Genomic DNA, 17,589 nt, shown 5'->3' on the forward strand with positions numbered 1-17,589 from the left:
TCATTTACATGTGACCAGCTGTGGTTGGACACAGCCGATCACATGGGTAAAGAGCCATGGCATTGGCTCTTTACCAAGATTGGGGTTGCGCCATGTCCTAGCAACACGGCGCGGCCACAATCGCTGCACTGCGCGCCCCCGCGGGCGTGGAAGAGAGGCCATTCTGGTGCACCGTCATAGGACGGCGTCCCAGAACAATAGCTGCATGGCTCCCCCGTGATTTGACGGTGGGCGGGCAGTAAGTGGTTAAAGTGGTATTCAACACAAGGGCAAAACAATACTTTATTACATCCTACTAATTCTTAGATGTGGTGGCTGCGTTCATTTTCTTTTTCAGGCTTTTTTCTTTTTTTTTTTAAAGCGGTTATTTTTATGTTATGTTAAGTGAAGACACTCTAGGACCAGGAAATTATTTTTACCTGGTGATCCAGCCAGTAATACAAGGGGAAAAAAAGCTGAAAAAAAAGGCAACAAATGCAGCCCCCTCATCTAAGGACTTCCAAGCTGCATAATATTTAATTTTGGGGTTACATTTGGAGCTTGATGCAGCAGCCTGAGCATGGTTTACCTTTTTTTACCATCTATCCAAAACTGAGCTCATAATATTTCCTCCCCCATGTGCCCCTTCCTCTGATTTCTCCATCAAGATCAATGGCACAACCATTACCCGTCCCCCCATGCCAGAGTGCTAGGTGTAACCCTGGACTCTGAACTCTACTTTCAGTCCTACATCCAATCACTGTCCAAAGCTTGCTGCCTCAACCTATGCAACACCCCCAAAATACGCTCCTTCCTAACCAATAACACCACAATTCATTTTCTGGTCATCTCTCACCTTAACTACTGCAACTCCCTCCTCATTGGATTACATTTACATAGGCTATCCCTTCTTCAGTCCATCATAAATGCTGCTGCCAGACTCACTTACTTTACCAACCATTCAGTGGTTACTACCCTACTTTGCAAATCCCTTCATTGGCTGCAACTCACCCAACAAATCAAATTCAATATACAAAAAATAATTTACAAATCCATCCAAAACTCAGCTCCCAGCTACATCACTAACCTAGTCTCAAAAAAATGCCAACCAAATCGTTCCCATTGTTCCTCCCAAGGCCACCTACTCTCTAGCTCCCTTGTTACCTCCACCCATTCTTGCATCAAGGATTTTTCCTGAGCTTTTCCCATCCTATGGAACTGTCTACCCCATACGATTTGGCTGTCTCCTAATCGGTCCACTTTTAGGCAATACCTGAAACCCTTCTCTTCAGAGAAGCCTATCCTGCCTCCACCTAACAACTGTATTTGCCCTATCTCCCTCAGCTCAGCCTCCACAGTTAATGCCTTTTGTATCACTTTACCATCCCTTTTAGATTGCAATCTTTAACGAGCAGTGCCTTCTGATTCCTACTGTATTTATAGTGTTTGTTACTCCAACACTTCCTGATACGTCCCAAAAAACAATAAGGTGTAGCCACCCTTCTCCTGCGCTTGGTATCCAGACCCCTTGACCACACACTTCACGGGACTGACAACTGGCTTCTCAGATGGCTAAGGTCTTGCTGCCCTTACGGACTGGGGTAGTCCACCGATACTAAAGGCAAAAAAGAACAAAAAAAGGGCGCACCGACCTAGCGCATTATCCTCAATAAAAGGCTTTATTTAAATAACATAAAAAATGGCTACTCACAGACGTAGATAAAGGTATAGCATATCAAGCTGAATTGCTCAAAAGTCCGTGTTTAGTCCATATAAGCGTCCATGATGAGATGACTGACGCGTTTCGAGGACCAGCCTCTTCCTCATGCGCTAGGTCGGTGCGCCCTTTTTTTGTTCTTTTTTACTTCCTGATACGTGTCTGCTGTGCCATGTACTTGTATGAGAAAATAACCTGCTTTTTATAGTGCTTAATTTGTGTGAAATCCCTGGTGTTCTTGCCAGTCCCACTGCTTTCCTATTAAAAACTGACCACACTAAGCAGGAGAGCACAGGTCAGTTCCCTAGTTAGGCTGGGAACTCAGCCTGCTCTCCTCCAATGACCAGACTTGTCCTGACACCCCCCCCCCCCCACACCTGCTGCACAGCCATTCACTGGGAAGCACAGTGTACTGCTGCTTCTCATCTCCCAGCTCTTATGCAGCTGAGGAAAGAGGGAATGGGATTACTAAAAAAGGGGGGAAAAAAAGTATTTAATATATATTTTTATATCTATACAACAAATGTTTAGCCTTTCATTTGGTTTTTAAACTGAATGGGTTGTTTTACAGCGTAAATGCTTACAATCACTTAATTGTATTTTAACGGTGTCGTCTGCCCTCATGTTGTAAGGTGCTGAGAAAACTGTTACCGCTATATAAATACTGTAGAATAAGAATTAATATTATTCATCCACAATACACAAAAAGGCATTTATTTAGCCCTGCTCTGGTACATGGAGCGTCTTACACGAGTAATATCCAACATCTGCATTGACTGTAAGCCGCCCAATGTCAAAGGTGTCTATCATGTTCGTATCCCATTTCCTACGGTAGCTGGTGTCATGCAGGACGTCATAGAGAACCTCAGCAGAGACATCCTTGCAGACAATACGCATCTGAGAAACAGAAAAAAAAAAGAAAAAAGCAGATGTCAAGCAATGGAAATTAAACTCAATTCCAACGTCAATAGTCAAGCATCCCAGAGAAACCCAATATTTAACCTGCATCAAGGACTCCAAGTACGTGATTTAAGCAAGAAAGCAAGGATGACAAATCGGCTACAAATTTTAACAGGAGAGATCAGCAATGACAGCCTCTGTATTTCTCATAATTGTTCTAAAAAAATAGGTTTCTGTTAATTTAAAATTGACATGACAGAAAGGCTTCCAGGCTGTTGTAGATATATTTAGACCCCTCCAGGTGCCTGCCCACCCCCCTCACTTAAAAGTCTCTTTAAAAACAGATCTCCATTTTAAATTTGCTCTCCTTTCTGAGCATTCTCCCTGGCACACTTCTCCTGGTCAATCTCGTGCCATTACAGTTCTTTCGACTTACTTTGAAGATGGAAAGACCCTACTCTTGCGCCGAACAGTGAGCGCCCAATGACATGGTAGCACAATCCGCAGAGCAAGACCCCAAGCCCAGGCTGTTGTGATATTTGTCTGTGACAATCTGGGCTTGTGAAGTTGGTTGAATGATGGTAAGCATCATTTGCCATGGAAAACATGTGACATCCCATGGCAGAGAGACATTTCTGCAAAGAAAATCATTCCACATTGAGCTTGGGCGACTTATTTACTGAAAGTCTATCTATGGTCAAAAATTCCAGGGAGGTACTTAACGTACTATAGGTGTTTCAGGATGCACAGTCCTTACAGGCATTTCTGCTTTCAGGCAGCAAGATACCATGGGATACATAGTCCTTACAAATCTAAAATAAGTCAAAGGAATGATCAATTAAAAGTATGAAATCCAGGATGTTTCTGAAAAAGATGGCCACCAGATAGGCAGCACTCAACACGAAAGAAGATTTTTAACGTAGCTTATACTGGATTGTCAAAAATAATTATTGCTGATGTTATAATTTAAATGAGCACGCTGTGACTATAGATCTTTAAAAAATAGAGTTCTGTTTTCAAGTACTTTTTGATGGGACTTTCACAATTTACAGGCGTGTTCTTATAAACTTTATTGTATTTAAAATAGTAATTAGTAGTGTAGCACCCTCTAGAGTACAAAACTGTTAGGGATATTTAGCTGACTCATGGTAGCTTAAAAGAGACGTATGGTGTTTAAAGCGGAGTTCCGGCCACAAAATCGACATAAGTCGATTTTGGGCCATCCGCTTCCTATTTGTCACCTGAAAAAGAAATGGGAAGTTATGATTTTTTATTTTTTTTACTTACCTTGTAATTGCAGAAAAAAAATACTCACCTTAATTCCACTTCCTCCCTCGGCCGCGCGGCCCGCGCCGTCACTTCCGCTTTGCAATGATTCCTGGGAGCTGAACGTCATCGCTCCCAGGAATCAATGCGCCTGCACCGGCCCCGACGTCAGTTCCGGTTCAGGCGCGTCATACCTTGCTAAACAGCTTCTGGGCATCCACAGAAGCTGTGCAGGGATGACGCTGCAGCCCCGGAAGTGACGGCGGGGCTGGCGCAGTGCATCGTGGGACCGAAGAGGACGGAAGAAGACGCAGAAGAGGATCGTGCTGGCTTCAAGCTGCCCACACCTGAGATGGCAGCGCTGGAGAAGAAATTTTTAAAAGTGAGTATTTCTTCTAAAAAGGTAAGTGCGAACCGGGACAGATCAGAGGCTAGCCATTGTGGAATGTACTAGCCCTGACTGTCGCGGGGGTATGTTCATTGAAATTTTTTTTTTTTTTTTTTGGTGGCCGGAACTCCTATTTAACATAGTAATTAGTAGTGTAGCACCCTCTAGAGTACAAAGCTGTTAGGGATATTTAGCTGACTCATGGTAGCTTAAAAGAGACGTATGGTGTTTAAAGTTTTCTCCCCATTTATCCTTACCAAGGTGAATACAGCATCGGTTCGATGTTGCATTTGTTGCACTCAGAACCAAGCGATCAAACAATGCCTATCGCTCGGTTCTGACAGCTCCCCAAGCAGAGAGCTGGTGACTATTCAAGTGCTGGAAAAGCCACCCAATGCAGTCCCACTGCATAGGGTGTAAAATGTGCACTAAAGCTTGTAGCAAAAGGTATTGAAAAAAAAAAATATAGAAATATTTTACGTACTGTGGATGAAAGCCATGTGTGATAGAAAATAGTTTCATTGCTTTAGATGAACAGAAAACATCACAAATTGAAATTACAGTGGATAATATAACACAGCTGGTGATATTAGCCAATATTTGCTCAGCTGCAGGAGAATCACAATTAAAATCATTTTGCATCACTGGTTTCTAAAAGTAATTTTAAAGATTGTTTTCACACAGCAGATGCTCCTTTTTAGATCTCACTGTTTAGGGTTACAATTACTCAAAATATTAAAGGGGAATTCCACCTTATTGTACACTCGCAGAGTTCATCTACTTAATGTATTGGCCTCCAATGATTTCATCAGTGAAGTATTAGCACAAAAAATGTAATTCATTTGAGCCATCTTAAAAACTTATTTGCATGGTGGCACTGCACACCTAAGGCCCCCCAACAGTCACTGGAATCATGCACTGACAAAGCCTGGCTGTGGATTGTTTGAAAGCTCAAGTGAACCAATGTGTGATTTATAGGCTGCATATATAGTAATAAATCTGTCTTTACTCTTTTTTTTTTTTTTAATGCCAAGTGATGCAGTAAAAGGTTAAAACACCTTGTGCTGGCAGCACAAAAGTATAGCCAGACCGTGGCTCTCTCAAACAAGCAGCAGCCTGGCTATCCGGAATTTGGGCCATTTAAGGACATTCATGCCCAGAACCGTACTGTTAAAAGGAAATTGTAAATGATAGCAGAATGCAATGAATTACACAAGAGCATGGGTACATTTTTTTTTAAAAAGGCATGCAAACAGTGCAGGTCAATGTAATGAAACCAAAGACAGCCCAGAGGAAACCAGCTTTCATATAAAGGAGGTCAGCAATAGTGGCCTTTATATTTCTGTAATTTCAGTTTCAAAGCACCAATTAAAGTGAGCATATGTCAAGGCATCTTTTATCACTTAAGACATGCTTTAAATCTTTTGAGCGGCCTTTTGAGCTTTAAAATTCTAACATGTGGTTTCAGCCCTGCCTAATTCACTTCTGATAGTTTACAAAAGACACAACTGTCCTTTTTCACTCTCCCCCACCTTATCTCCATAATCCCTTCCTAAGAACAGGAAGTTATCAGCTCACGAGGATTCTGGCAAGATCAACAGGTATTTTTGCACTTGTTGAACAGCTAGAACAAAAAAACTCTTTATTGGTAGATTTAGTAGATTAAAAGAGCACACATTAAATGCATTATTTGCTGAATGGAGTTTACATACAGTGCCTTGCGAAAGTATTCGGCCCCCTTGAACTTTGCGACCTTTTGCCACGTTTCAGGCTTCAAACATGAAGATATAAAACTGTAATTTTTTGTGAAGAATCAACAACAAGTGGGACACAATCATGAAGTGGAACAAAATTTATTGGATATTTCAAACTTTGTTAAATAAAAAACTGAAAAATTGGGCGTGCAAAATTATTCAGCCCCTTTACTTTCAGTGCAGCAAACTCTCTCCAGAAGTTCAGTGAGGATCTCTGAATGATCCAATGTTGACCTAAATGACTAATGATGAAAAATAGAATCCACCTGTGTGTAATCAAGTCTCTGTATAAATGCACCTGCATACTATCACAGAGGTCTGTTTAAAGCGCAGAGAGCATCATGAAGAACAAGGAACACTCCAGGCAGGTCCGAGATACTGTTGTGGAGAAGTTTAAAGCCAGATTTGGATACAAAAAGCCGGATTTGGATACAAAAAGATTTCCCAAGCTTTAAACATCCCAAGGAGCACTGTGCAAGCGAAAATATTGAAATGGAAGGAGTATCAGACCACTGCAAATCTACGAAGACCTGGCCATCCCTCTAAACTTTCAGCTCATACAAGGAGAAGACTGATCAGAGATGCAGCCAAGAGGCCCATGATCACTCTGGATGAACTGCAGAGATCTACAGCTGAGGTGGGAGACTCTGTCCATAGGACAACAATCAGTCGTATACTGCACAAATCTGGCCTTTATGGAAGAGTGGCAAGAAGAAAGCCATTTCTTAAAGATATCCATAAAAAGTGTTGTTTAAAGTTTGCCACAAGCCACCTGGGAGACACACCAAACATGTGGAAGAAGGTGCTCTGGTCAGATGAAACCAAAATCGAATTTTTGGCAACAATGCAAAACGTTATGTTTGGCATAAAAGCAACACAGCTAATCACCCTGAACACACCATCCCCACTGTCAAACATGGTGGTGGCAGCATCATGGTTTGGGCCTGCTTTTCTTCAGCAGGGACAGGGAAGATGGCTACAATTGATGGGAAGATGGGTGGAGCCAAATCCAGGACCATTCTGGAAGAAAACCTGATGGAGTCTGCAAAAGACCTGAGACATTGTCTTCCAACAAGACAATGATCCAAAACATAAAGCAAAATCTACAATGGAATGGTTCACAAATAAACATATCCAGGTGTTAGAATGGCCAGACCTGAATCCAATCGAGAATCTGTGGAATGAACTGAAAACTGCTGTTCACAAACGCTCTCCATCCAACCTCACTGAGCTCGAGCTGTTTTGGGCAAAAATTTCAGTCTCTCGATGTGCAAAACTGATAGAGACATACCCAAGCGACTTACAGCTGTAATCGCAGCAAAAGGTGGCGCTACAAAGTATTAACTTAAGTGGGCTGAATAATTTTGCATGCCCAATTTTTCAGTTATTTGTTAAAAAAGTTTGAAATATCCAATAAATTTCATTCCACTTCACGATTGTGTCCCACTTGTTGATTCTTCACAAAAAAAATACAGTTTTATATCTTTGTGTTTGAAGCCTGAAATGTGGCAAAAGCACAAGGGGTAATGGTCTAGTTCCCGCCCAAGCACGCCTCCATCCCAAATTAACATAACAATACAGAAAAATGGCCCGCGGGACTTTAAATGAGGTTGGTGCTATTGGCTGGAGATTGAATAAATACCAAATTAAATATGTAAAACAATGTATAAATTTATTATTACATTGTATAGACAAGTTAAACAAATAATAATGACATGTAAAAAATATCACATAGCACGGCTCGATGGCCATAATGGCATAGTGTAATAGCATGTACAATATTAAACGTTGATAGATATCCTGGTGTGACCACTTGGTTGGACAATAGCCTGGATAACATGTTGATAGTTCCATGATAGTGGAATACAATACAAATTGACCTGACGCGTTTCGGGAGCTACATCTCCCTTCTTCAGAGATCTATGTATTTGGATGTATCTACAAAAGAACAATAAGTTTGAGTATATGTGAAAGGCTGTAAGGCTAAAGTTAACAATTCAAAAGGGATAATGATGATACAAAGGAGTGTGGATTACTCACAGGTTGAACTATATGGAGATTGGATTCCCGTGTAATGGTGGCGGACCGAAAGCCTGACCCGGGAGCTGAAGGGTCCCATGGAGAGCAGCCAGAGAAGGGGGGTCTGCGGTAGGTGGGTAGTGAGAGAGTGATGGGAGATTGGACCTTGCAAATCTGTTGTGTATGTGAAAGGAAGGAAAAATGATAATGATGTAGCAAAATGATGTGGATAGGGTGAGATAGAAATAGCGGTGTGATGAACAGGAGCTGGTGTGGAAAGTGAGAGGGATACAGGCTGAGTAATGGAAAAAAGTGGGTGTGAAGGACAAGAAAAAGAAAAAGAAATTGAAAGGTGCCTGGGGCAGGAGTGAGTGTGCAGGGGTGGATGAGAGATGGGTAGACGCCTGGAAAGGGGAGAAGGGGAAGAAGGAGGGGGAAAGGGGAGAGAGGAGAAAGGGGTGGTGTGACATGGTGCTAACCCAAAGGAGAAGGATGCCAGGGGGAAGGTGAGATGGTGAAGAAAGGAAAGACTGAGGATGTGGTGTTAAACCTACCATGTGTCCCCAAAGCTGGCTGATGCGCCTGGGATCCTAGCGTCAAATGTCAGATTTGCAAGGTCCAATCTCCCATCACTCTCTCACTACCCACCTACCGCAGACCCCCCTTCTCTGGCTGCTCTCCATGGGACCCTTCAGCTCCCGGGTCAGGCTTTCGGTCCGCCACCATTACACGGGAATCCAATCTCCATATAGTTCAACCTGTGAGTAATCCACACTCCTTTGTATCATCATTATCCCTTTTGAATTGTTAACTTTAGCCTTACAGCCTTTCACATATACTCAAACTTATTGTTCTTTTGTAGATACATCCAAATACATAGATCTCTGAAGAAGGGAGATGTAGCTCCCGAAACGCGTCAGGTCAATTTGTATTGTATTCCACTATCATGGAACTATCAACATGTTATCCAGGCTATTGTCCAACCAAGTGGTCACACCAGGATATCTATCAACGTTTAATATTGTACATGCTATTACACTATGCCATTATGGCCATCGAGCCGTGCTATGTGATATTTTTTACATGTCATTATTATTTGTTTAACTTGTCTATACAATGTAATAATAAATTTATACATTGTTTTACATATTTAATTTGGTATTTATTCAATCTCCAGCCAATAGCACCAACCTCATTTAAAGTCCCGCGGGCCATTTTTCTGTATTGAAATGTGGCAAAAGGTCGCAAAGTTCAAGGGGGCCGAATACTTTCGCAAGGCACTGTACTTTAAGTAAAAGATCCATAAAAAGCCAAACCTGTAAAAAAAAAAGGCAGAAATGGTCTCCAGAAGTCCACCAGGAAACCAACAGTGTCTCCTGGATCCCCTGCAACGCTCATTGCTTCCATCGGCTAACCTCCACCTCAGGACTATATCTGGTAATGAGTGGAGGCCAGCAGGAGGGGAGAGGAGGTGGCCTTAAAGGGGTTGTAAAAAGGTGTGGATTTAAAAATAAATAAAATAAATAAGAAACAAGAAACAGGTTATACTTACCTGCTCTGTGCAAGGGTTTTAAACAGAGCAACCCCGATCCTCCTCTTCCAGGGTGCCCTGGTGGAACTCCTGGCTCCTCCTCTTCATTGGTGCCCCACGGAAATCAGCTTTCCCTGGGGGCACCTGTGCAGGTGCACTCCCAAGTCCTGTTGCTGCGTCCATCGACACAGACAGCGGGACTCAGCCCTGCCCCCCAGCTCCCGCGTCACTGGATTGGATTGACAGCAGCCAGAGTCAATGGCTTTTTCACCTTAATGCATAAAATGCATTAAGGTGAAAAACTTTGAGACTTTACAATCCCTTTAGGACCCCCAAAAACGGGAGTGGCAAAATGGGGCTGTGCCTTGAGCATTTGCACCTTTGCAACATTACATTCAATTTGTTTGTGTGTCAGCATGTTCTCTTTGATTGTGTAAAATACAATTAAAGAGCACATACAGAGCCCTTCCATTTGGCTTCAAAGAGGCTTCTAAAAGATAAATAGACCATCAATGATATTTAGTGTAACTACCCTTTGGCTTCAAACCTGTATCAATTCTTCTAGGTACACTCAATGCTTGTGCACACAGTTTTTGAAGGAACTCGGCAGGTAGGTTGTTTCAAACATCTTGGAGAGGCTTTATAAATATCACAAATTTCTTGACGAAGGGATGTCAGTTTGGAGGAAGGGATGTCAGTTTGGAGGAGTGGGTTTTTATCAGGCAGGCAGGCTGCATTTGCAATTAGACCAGGGAAAACTCACAGGTGATGATGTACATTTAAGGCTGAAAAAACTGAAATCCAATGAGTGAGACAGTAGGCAGAGGAGGAAAGAGCTAGAGGAAGATGGGCATCCTCCAACCCAGAAATAAAGCAGGGTTCTATGGACATGCTGCAGCTTCTAATGCACATTGAGAAGCTCATAATGTGCAGTGAAATCAGTAAGCAATTTTAGTACAGGAGAGGAGCCTGTACAATGGTGCAAGCCTGAAGGTAACTCTGCAGTTCAGCCTTGATTTATTTGGAGCCTCCACCAAGCTTGGAGTCCAGCACTTTACCACCCCAATTCTAAAATAGGAATAAATAAGGCCCAGTGCACTGCGGGCACATGGCCTGGCCATTAGGATTTTCAAGTGATGGCAGAGCCACACAGTGAAAATCTTTTCCAAAATAGAAAAATAGGAATAAAATTTTAAGAGACGGTACACAAGAATGAATTTTTACTTAATTTTTTCAGTGGTTAGGATTTCTTTTACATAAGTAGCGCCAGATTTGGTGAAATTAGGGGACCTTTTTATTGAAATCTTAGCAAACCTTTTTCATTTTAAAAATACTCATCCTATTCCCTAGTCCTATACTCTCATCATTTCAAGTGGGCTTATCCAGAAGCATCCTACATGGCTAACAAACCTTTTTCACCAAATACATTTTTCCTAGAGGCACTAAAGTCTTAAGTGCTAAATATGCATTGTGTGTGTATTGCAGAACTCTTTGAAATGAAGTTCATAAAAAGCTAGCTGGTCAGCCCCACACTGGGTCATGTTCCGGTCACTCATCTCAGCCCGCTTTCTTTGAGCTCTTTCGTCACAGCAAGTGTTTGAGCTCTGCTGTAACTAGAAACCATTACCTAGTAACCCAAACTGATCTCCGGTATCAGGTATACAGAGAGAGGTGCATTATTCATGGCTCCCTCCTCCCATGCGTCTCTGTAGACCTCTGTGCAGGAAGTGACAGCTTGCGCAATGAATGGAATGTCAGTGGCCCTTCATTAGGGTCACCTCAATATTTAATGAACCCCCAGCTCTGATGCTGAGTAATTAGAGAAGTGCCCTTTATTTTGCCTGTGCTTGCTTTGTTTTGATTATTTCGCACGCTTATTAATGCAGCAGTTTAATCTCAGTGGGTGAGCAGTGATGGAAACAGTTTGAATATCAGATACCCGCAGAGTCCATTTGAACATACATTAAAAGTTCCTGAGCTCACGAGGGTCCCTGTGGCCAGGCAGGGCTTCAGATTTTGAAAGAATAGGTCACTAGATATAAAAAGAAAAAAAAAAAAAATACCTTATGATCTGTGCGAAGCCTTACAGAAAAAAAAAAAAAAAAACACACTAACAAAATGAATCAAATATTTACATTAGGTTATGGTATTCTATTTAAAATATATCTAAAACGCACTTACTAAAATGTTATATAATCTTCTTAAAAGTTCTTGCAATTTTTAAAAGTAATTTTAATAGGCCCTTGATTAGGTCAATTTCTGTTATAGGGAGACAACATGCTGTCCCCATCCCCATCTTCTAATTGTGCTCCAGGTTATATCACCCTGTCACATGGGCTTTTGATAGAGATATGGTCTTCAGTTATCACCATCAGGAATCTCGCACTGAGAAATGCCATGCAGCCATTGCTGAAGTATACTATGCACAAGCAACAAAGGATAAAAGACGAAAAGTATTTTATTTAAAAAATGCAATTGTTTTTTATGCGTAATACTTTAGTTGACTTTCAGTTTGAGTTTACAGTAGGTCCACTTTAGAAGATGGATAAATTACCGTATTCAGAACACAGATCTGAAGACACCAGATCAGCCCCAATTTCCCCACCTTCAGACCTCTGATCAGTTCCAATTCCTGTATCTTAAGGCCTAGGATAAGACCCAATTCCTGCACCCTTAGAGTTTAGATCAGCCCCAATTTCCCCACCTTAAAACCTCTGATCAGCTTCAATTCTTGCACCTTCAGGCCTAGGATCAGCCCCAATTCCACACATTTAGTCCTCAGATTGGCCCCCACGTCGTCCTTCTATCGACTTAACAGCCCCAATTTCTGCACCCTTACACTGCAGGACAGCCCCGGTTTCTGCACCTTCAGGTCTAAGACCTTCAAATCTCAGATCAGCTCAGTTCCTAACACTCTATAAAAATATCCTATTCTGTAAAAAATAACAAAAAAAAACAAACAGTCTCCTAAGTTACATCATACTAGTGCCCCTTCCCTTTAAAGTGGTTCTGAAGGGTCAAGGTTTTTTACATTCATGCATTCTATACATGAAGGTAAAAAAAAACCTCTGTGCAACAGCCCCCCCTAATTTTTACCTGAGCCCCATCATGATCCAGCAATGTGCATGAGAACCTCGGCTCTCTAGGGACTTTCCCTCTTCATTGGCTGTCAATCACAGCCATTGAGCCAATGAGGAGAGAGAGAGGGGATGGGACCAAGCTGCAGCTCTGTGTGTGAATGGACATGCAGAGCAGTTCCCAGGAGCAAGCTTGCTTGGGTGCCCCCATTGCAAGCTGCTTGCTCTGGGAGCACTCTGCAGGAGGGAGGGAGGAGCACTGACGGGGGACCCAAGAAGAGGAGGAAAACCACTGCACAGAGCAGGTAAGACAAGTAATTTAAAAAAAAATAAAATAAAAATAAATGATGGCCCTAAAAATCACTTTAAAAAGATGGCTTCAATAACACCTCCATTTCCTTCACACCACAGGTAGGCACATATAGATTCCCCAAAGATAATATGAAAACTAATAGTGCTCGCCATTTAAAATATTTAGAATAAAAATGTAAAAAATATAGTCACATTAAAAAAAGGTACACAACCATTAGCTATGAGATGAAGGTTTACTAATGCCCCTCGGCTCCAGAGTGTCTACGCTTTCAGTTTTTTTTATGTTATTGTAGCACTGCCCCCATGGGAGCTGCTGAGAGTGGGTTCCTCTGGGTTACCCATAGCAACAGTCTGTAAAATATTCCTCACTTTACACTTGGCTCAGTCAATGAACAGTCCAGGGGATTTGGTTTTTGTGTTTTTATTTTATAGTGGGATGGAAGAAGGGATGAGTGGGATACTCCTAGTAACTATGCACAACTTGAGGACAACTATCTGTAGAGGATGTGGCAAGGCCCCTGCTTCACTTTGCCACTGAGGTGAAGATTTAACTGATGAACTGTAATTTAGCTTTTTTTCAGGGTCTAACTTGGCACCCTCTTTCTAACGCAATGTGTGTGTGGATTCTTGTCCACTGACCTTCCCTGGTGTGGTCCCCTTCCTGGGCAGACCCCTGGCAAGATCCCTGGTACTCACGGTCACTGTTTTTCACAGGGACCTCTGCCACTGCTCCACTGTCAATTTCTCCTAGACCTCACAGTTCAGCTCCACACTCCCGTGACCGCTTTCCACTTTAACAGGAGGAGACACAGCCATCACCCTCCTCCTGGGACCTGGCTTCCGGCCCAAAGACATCCTGTCACATGTGCCCTTGGCTTTAATGGTCAATCCCAGGATGCACCACAGCTGTGCCCTCCTACTGGGACTGCCACATAAGCCTGTGTGTCACTGGCTGGGTTTCCTCCACTGTCCAACCGGCTCCCCTATTGGATACAGTGGGGACACTCCCTCAGACCAAGTGAATCACACCTGCACACATGTAACAGGCCAAACTAGAAATCCTGCTCCCTGATAAGCAGGAAAGCAACTCAATGCTTTTACCTAGCAGTGCTACATTATTATGATTATATTGTACAAGTCTTATCTTGACTCCCCCTTGTACTAGTCTCATCTCGACTCTCCCTCCTTTTTAATCATAGCTTAAAAGTCAAATTACCCCAGCCAGATCTGGCCCTTTTCATAGGTTCAAACGAAAAAAAAATAAATAAAAATAAAATAAATAGAACCCCCAATAGAATAAACCCCCAACTACTATATTTTTTCTATTGGTTCTTAGCTTTCACAAATTGTTTACGTTTCAATAGGTTTGTTTTGGGGGGGGGGGGGGTGGAAGTATACTTTTAAGGCAGAAACTTGCATTTTTTCAAAGTATCTGGTAAAAAAAATAGTCAGGCTGCAAACTACTTAATAATTCTGTTGTGTTTAGTAAAACTAACAAAATAGTTTCGGATATAGTATTATTTTTTTTTTTTTTTATGCCTGTACCCATGTAGGGGCATTTCCTTTCACATCTAGTCCTGAAGACGCCACATGTAGTGGGAGGAAACCTATCCAAAGTTGTCACAGAAATAAGCATCTTCATTTAAAAAGAAGACTCACCTGATGATGCATAAGTGACAGAGTGAATCTACCCACTGGGAAGACTGAAAGCAAAAAAAAAAAAAAAAAACCTGATAGGGGTTTTAACACTTCCCTACTCTATCCACAAGGCAATCACTGTTCTAACCCTGTAACACTAAATAGCCAAAAATTGGTTCTTTTTGGTGCATTGAAGCTTGCTAAAGGACCCAAAGTGGCAGATGCAACTCATTAAAGTACGTTGAGACCCCGTTCACACTGGGGCGACCTGTCAGGCGACCTGGTCATAGAGAAGCTGGTCTCTGCCATAGAGAAGCTGTGGACCCGTTCTAATAGGAGCGACACAATTCGCTCCGACTTAGAAAAAGGGTCTGGAGCTTCTTTGGGGCGACCTGGAGCGATCTGCATTGACTTCAATGTCATGAAGTCTGTGCCGGCCGCTCCGAGGTCGCGGTGCGAGCTGCGCGCCGTGACCTGTGAGGTCGCCCCGGGAAGTCGGATCGCCCCAGTGTGAACGGGGTCTCATAGGTGTGAATGGGCTCTTAAAGTTAAACACAGATGTACAATATTCCTGCAAAAGAATATGCTGCATGTGCTGGCGGCTCATGTTTCAGTTACTAACAGAAAAATTGTAACAGCAAATAAATAAATAAATAATAGGTGGCCCATCATATTTGCCCACTTGTTTTAATACATTTGTCTTCTGGTATAAGCTTTTTTTTTTTCCAAATATAGATCTGTTTTTATCCAAGCATGTGTAAATTGAAAACCTGCTTGGAATATACAAAAAAGGCTAAAATTGTATATTGTGCAAGGTGTATAACAGAAAATGTAAATAAACCTTTTTCTATTTTGTTGAATTTTGCTTAGATTTGTTAAAATTCTAACAAGAATCAACTGCCAGATCCTTACATTTCTATCCTTCACAGAGAAACCCCTTTGTTGTTACAGCAGGGGGGTGGGGGTTGGGGGGACTGCATCTTGTCATCTCATTATCTTTCATTCATAATTGATTGGAACACAAAACGACTCTTTTGAAGCCACGGCAGTCTCTTGCTAAGCTATTCACAGCCAAAAGGAAACAAACTCTGCAGCTTTATGTAGATACAGAAACTAGGTGTAGTACATCATCTATTAACCCCTTGCTAGGTAAACGTTGCTTCCGACAATCAGAAGCTGCACTGTTTTTCCAGCAGTATATAGAGAACAATTGCAAATAATTGCCAGAGACAGTGTAGAGGTACGTCTTTGTACGCCATGTTCCCAGTGTCGCTGATAAAGCAGGACAGCCAGCCCTCCTGTATTGGGCCCAGGCCTTATCAGTTTAAAGGGGACACAGGGCAGGAGGGCCAGTATTGCCTTATTGCCGACACTTGACTCTTGTGCAGTGCTGCTGGATTCTACTTCTTTTTTCTTCCTCTGGCTGCTCTGCAGTGGAATCTGTTATAATATCTGCACCTCCTTCCCACATGCTGTCTGGGACCCCTGTGTGCCCCTTTCCCCTGCAGTGCTGCCGTTTTCCCTCCTCTCCCGCCGTAGCTGCTGAGGGCACACGGGCAGGTTTTTGGGTTATTTCAGGATGGTGAGCGGGGGGGGCTCACCTTCCTAAATGAACACACCACACTGAATGAACACTGTAAGGGTTCAGATCTTGCCTCAATACTGCTATTCACTTGAATGGGTCTTCTGCCATGGCTGCAAAACTTAGCATCGTGGCCGTTGCATTTTAGCAAAAATATCATTCTAAATTTTTGGAGGAATTGGGGCCCCGTCAAGTAGGCTGTACGGGTTTCTATGATTTCTATCAGCAACTCTGCATGTTCCTGCATTAAATTGATCTCTTGGTTTTGCTGGCTCCAGCATTTTGTTCACATATTTTTATAGAGAATCAACTAGAGAGTGATGTTACTAGTCTGTTAAACTAGCCATAGTCCAGATTTTGCAACAATTTGTTATCTTTAAAGAGTAACTAAAAGAAGAAGAAGAAAAAAAAAAAAAAAAAAAAAAAGTGTGTACAATTGTGGCACATGCCCAGTGAAGTAAATCTGGTAGGGTATGTGGACAATCCCAGAGTCTTTAAAGTTTGTAGCACCAACATACAATAATTTTGAAAACTAGGACGAGAATATTCTTAAAAACAACAATATTTTATTACAAAACATAAATCAAAACATTTGTACAACCACATATCATCCATACAATATGGGAAGCATTTTCTCTAAAGGTCCGTACACACGATAAGAAAATCTGAAGGAAAATTTTGTCAGACGAAAAAGAAAATCTGCAGATTTTCGGATCATTAGTATAGTGCTTTTGACAGCCAAATACGAATTTTCGTACGACAAAAGCTAAATGTGAAAGCTATAAAATTTTTATTGTACGTAAACACAACGTCCAATTTTTGTTTAATTAGTACAGTTTTCGTCTGAAAAATATCGTAACAGCAAGACTACGCATGCTCGGAAACAAAAGAATACATAAAAAACAATTCAAAACATTACATCACTTCTGAGGTTGAATTCTGTCGTACGAGAATTTTCATATGAAATTAGTCTTTTCACTTTCGATATGAAACTAGCATGTAACAAAAAAAACTTCACGAAAATTCGTCTGATATTCTGATCGCTTGTACGGGGCTTTAGTCACGCTTATATTTCAACATGTTTTGCCATTTCGGCTTCATCAGGAAAAGGCGTGGTAAAGTTATTCAAGGGGTTGTACTACGGTAGAGGAACAAAAAAGGAGTCTGAGTGATAGGAGTCTGTCCAAAACAGGCCGTGCACGCCACTGTCTGGGGATATCAACCCACGAACCGGATCTCCTGCAGATAGAGGTTTACAATTATTTTGCTAAAATTTAGACAATAGTGTAGCGAGCCTTAACATCTACTAGATGGCATCCAGAGGGCACAAAAAACATGTCCATTGACACTGATGTAGTTCAAGATCGAACAGTTTTTTGTAACCTCGGGATGCCATCTAGTGGAAGTTTAGGCTCCCTACACTATC

At 42.0% G+C, this 17,589-nt stretch overlaps 1 protein-coding gene across 1 annotated transcript in view; it reads right to left on the reverse strand.

The window, feature by feature from the left end:
* LOC309554897 (START domain-containing protein 10-like) overlaps positions 1-17,589 on the reverse strand; it is a 100,270-nt gene that overhangs the window by 14,972 nt on the left and 67,709 nt on the right. The window contains exon 2 of the mRNA XM_082256630.1: positions 2,446-2,593. Coding sequence (XP_082112756.1) covers positions 2,446-2,593 — 148 coding nt within the window. The remainder of the gene's footprint in view (positions 1-2,445; positions 2,594-17,589) is intronic.

Source organism: Pelophylax lessonae (assembly GCF_965119305.1).
Source record: "Pelophylax lessonae genome assembly, chromosome: 4".
Classification (NCBI taxonomy): domain Eukaryota; kingdom Metazoa; phylum Chordata; class Amphibia; order Anura; family Ranidae; genus Pelophylax; species Pelophylax lessonae.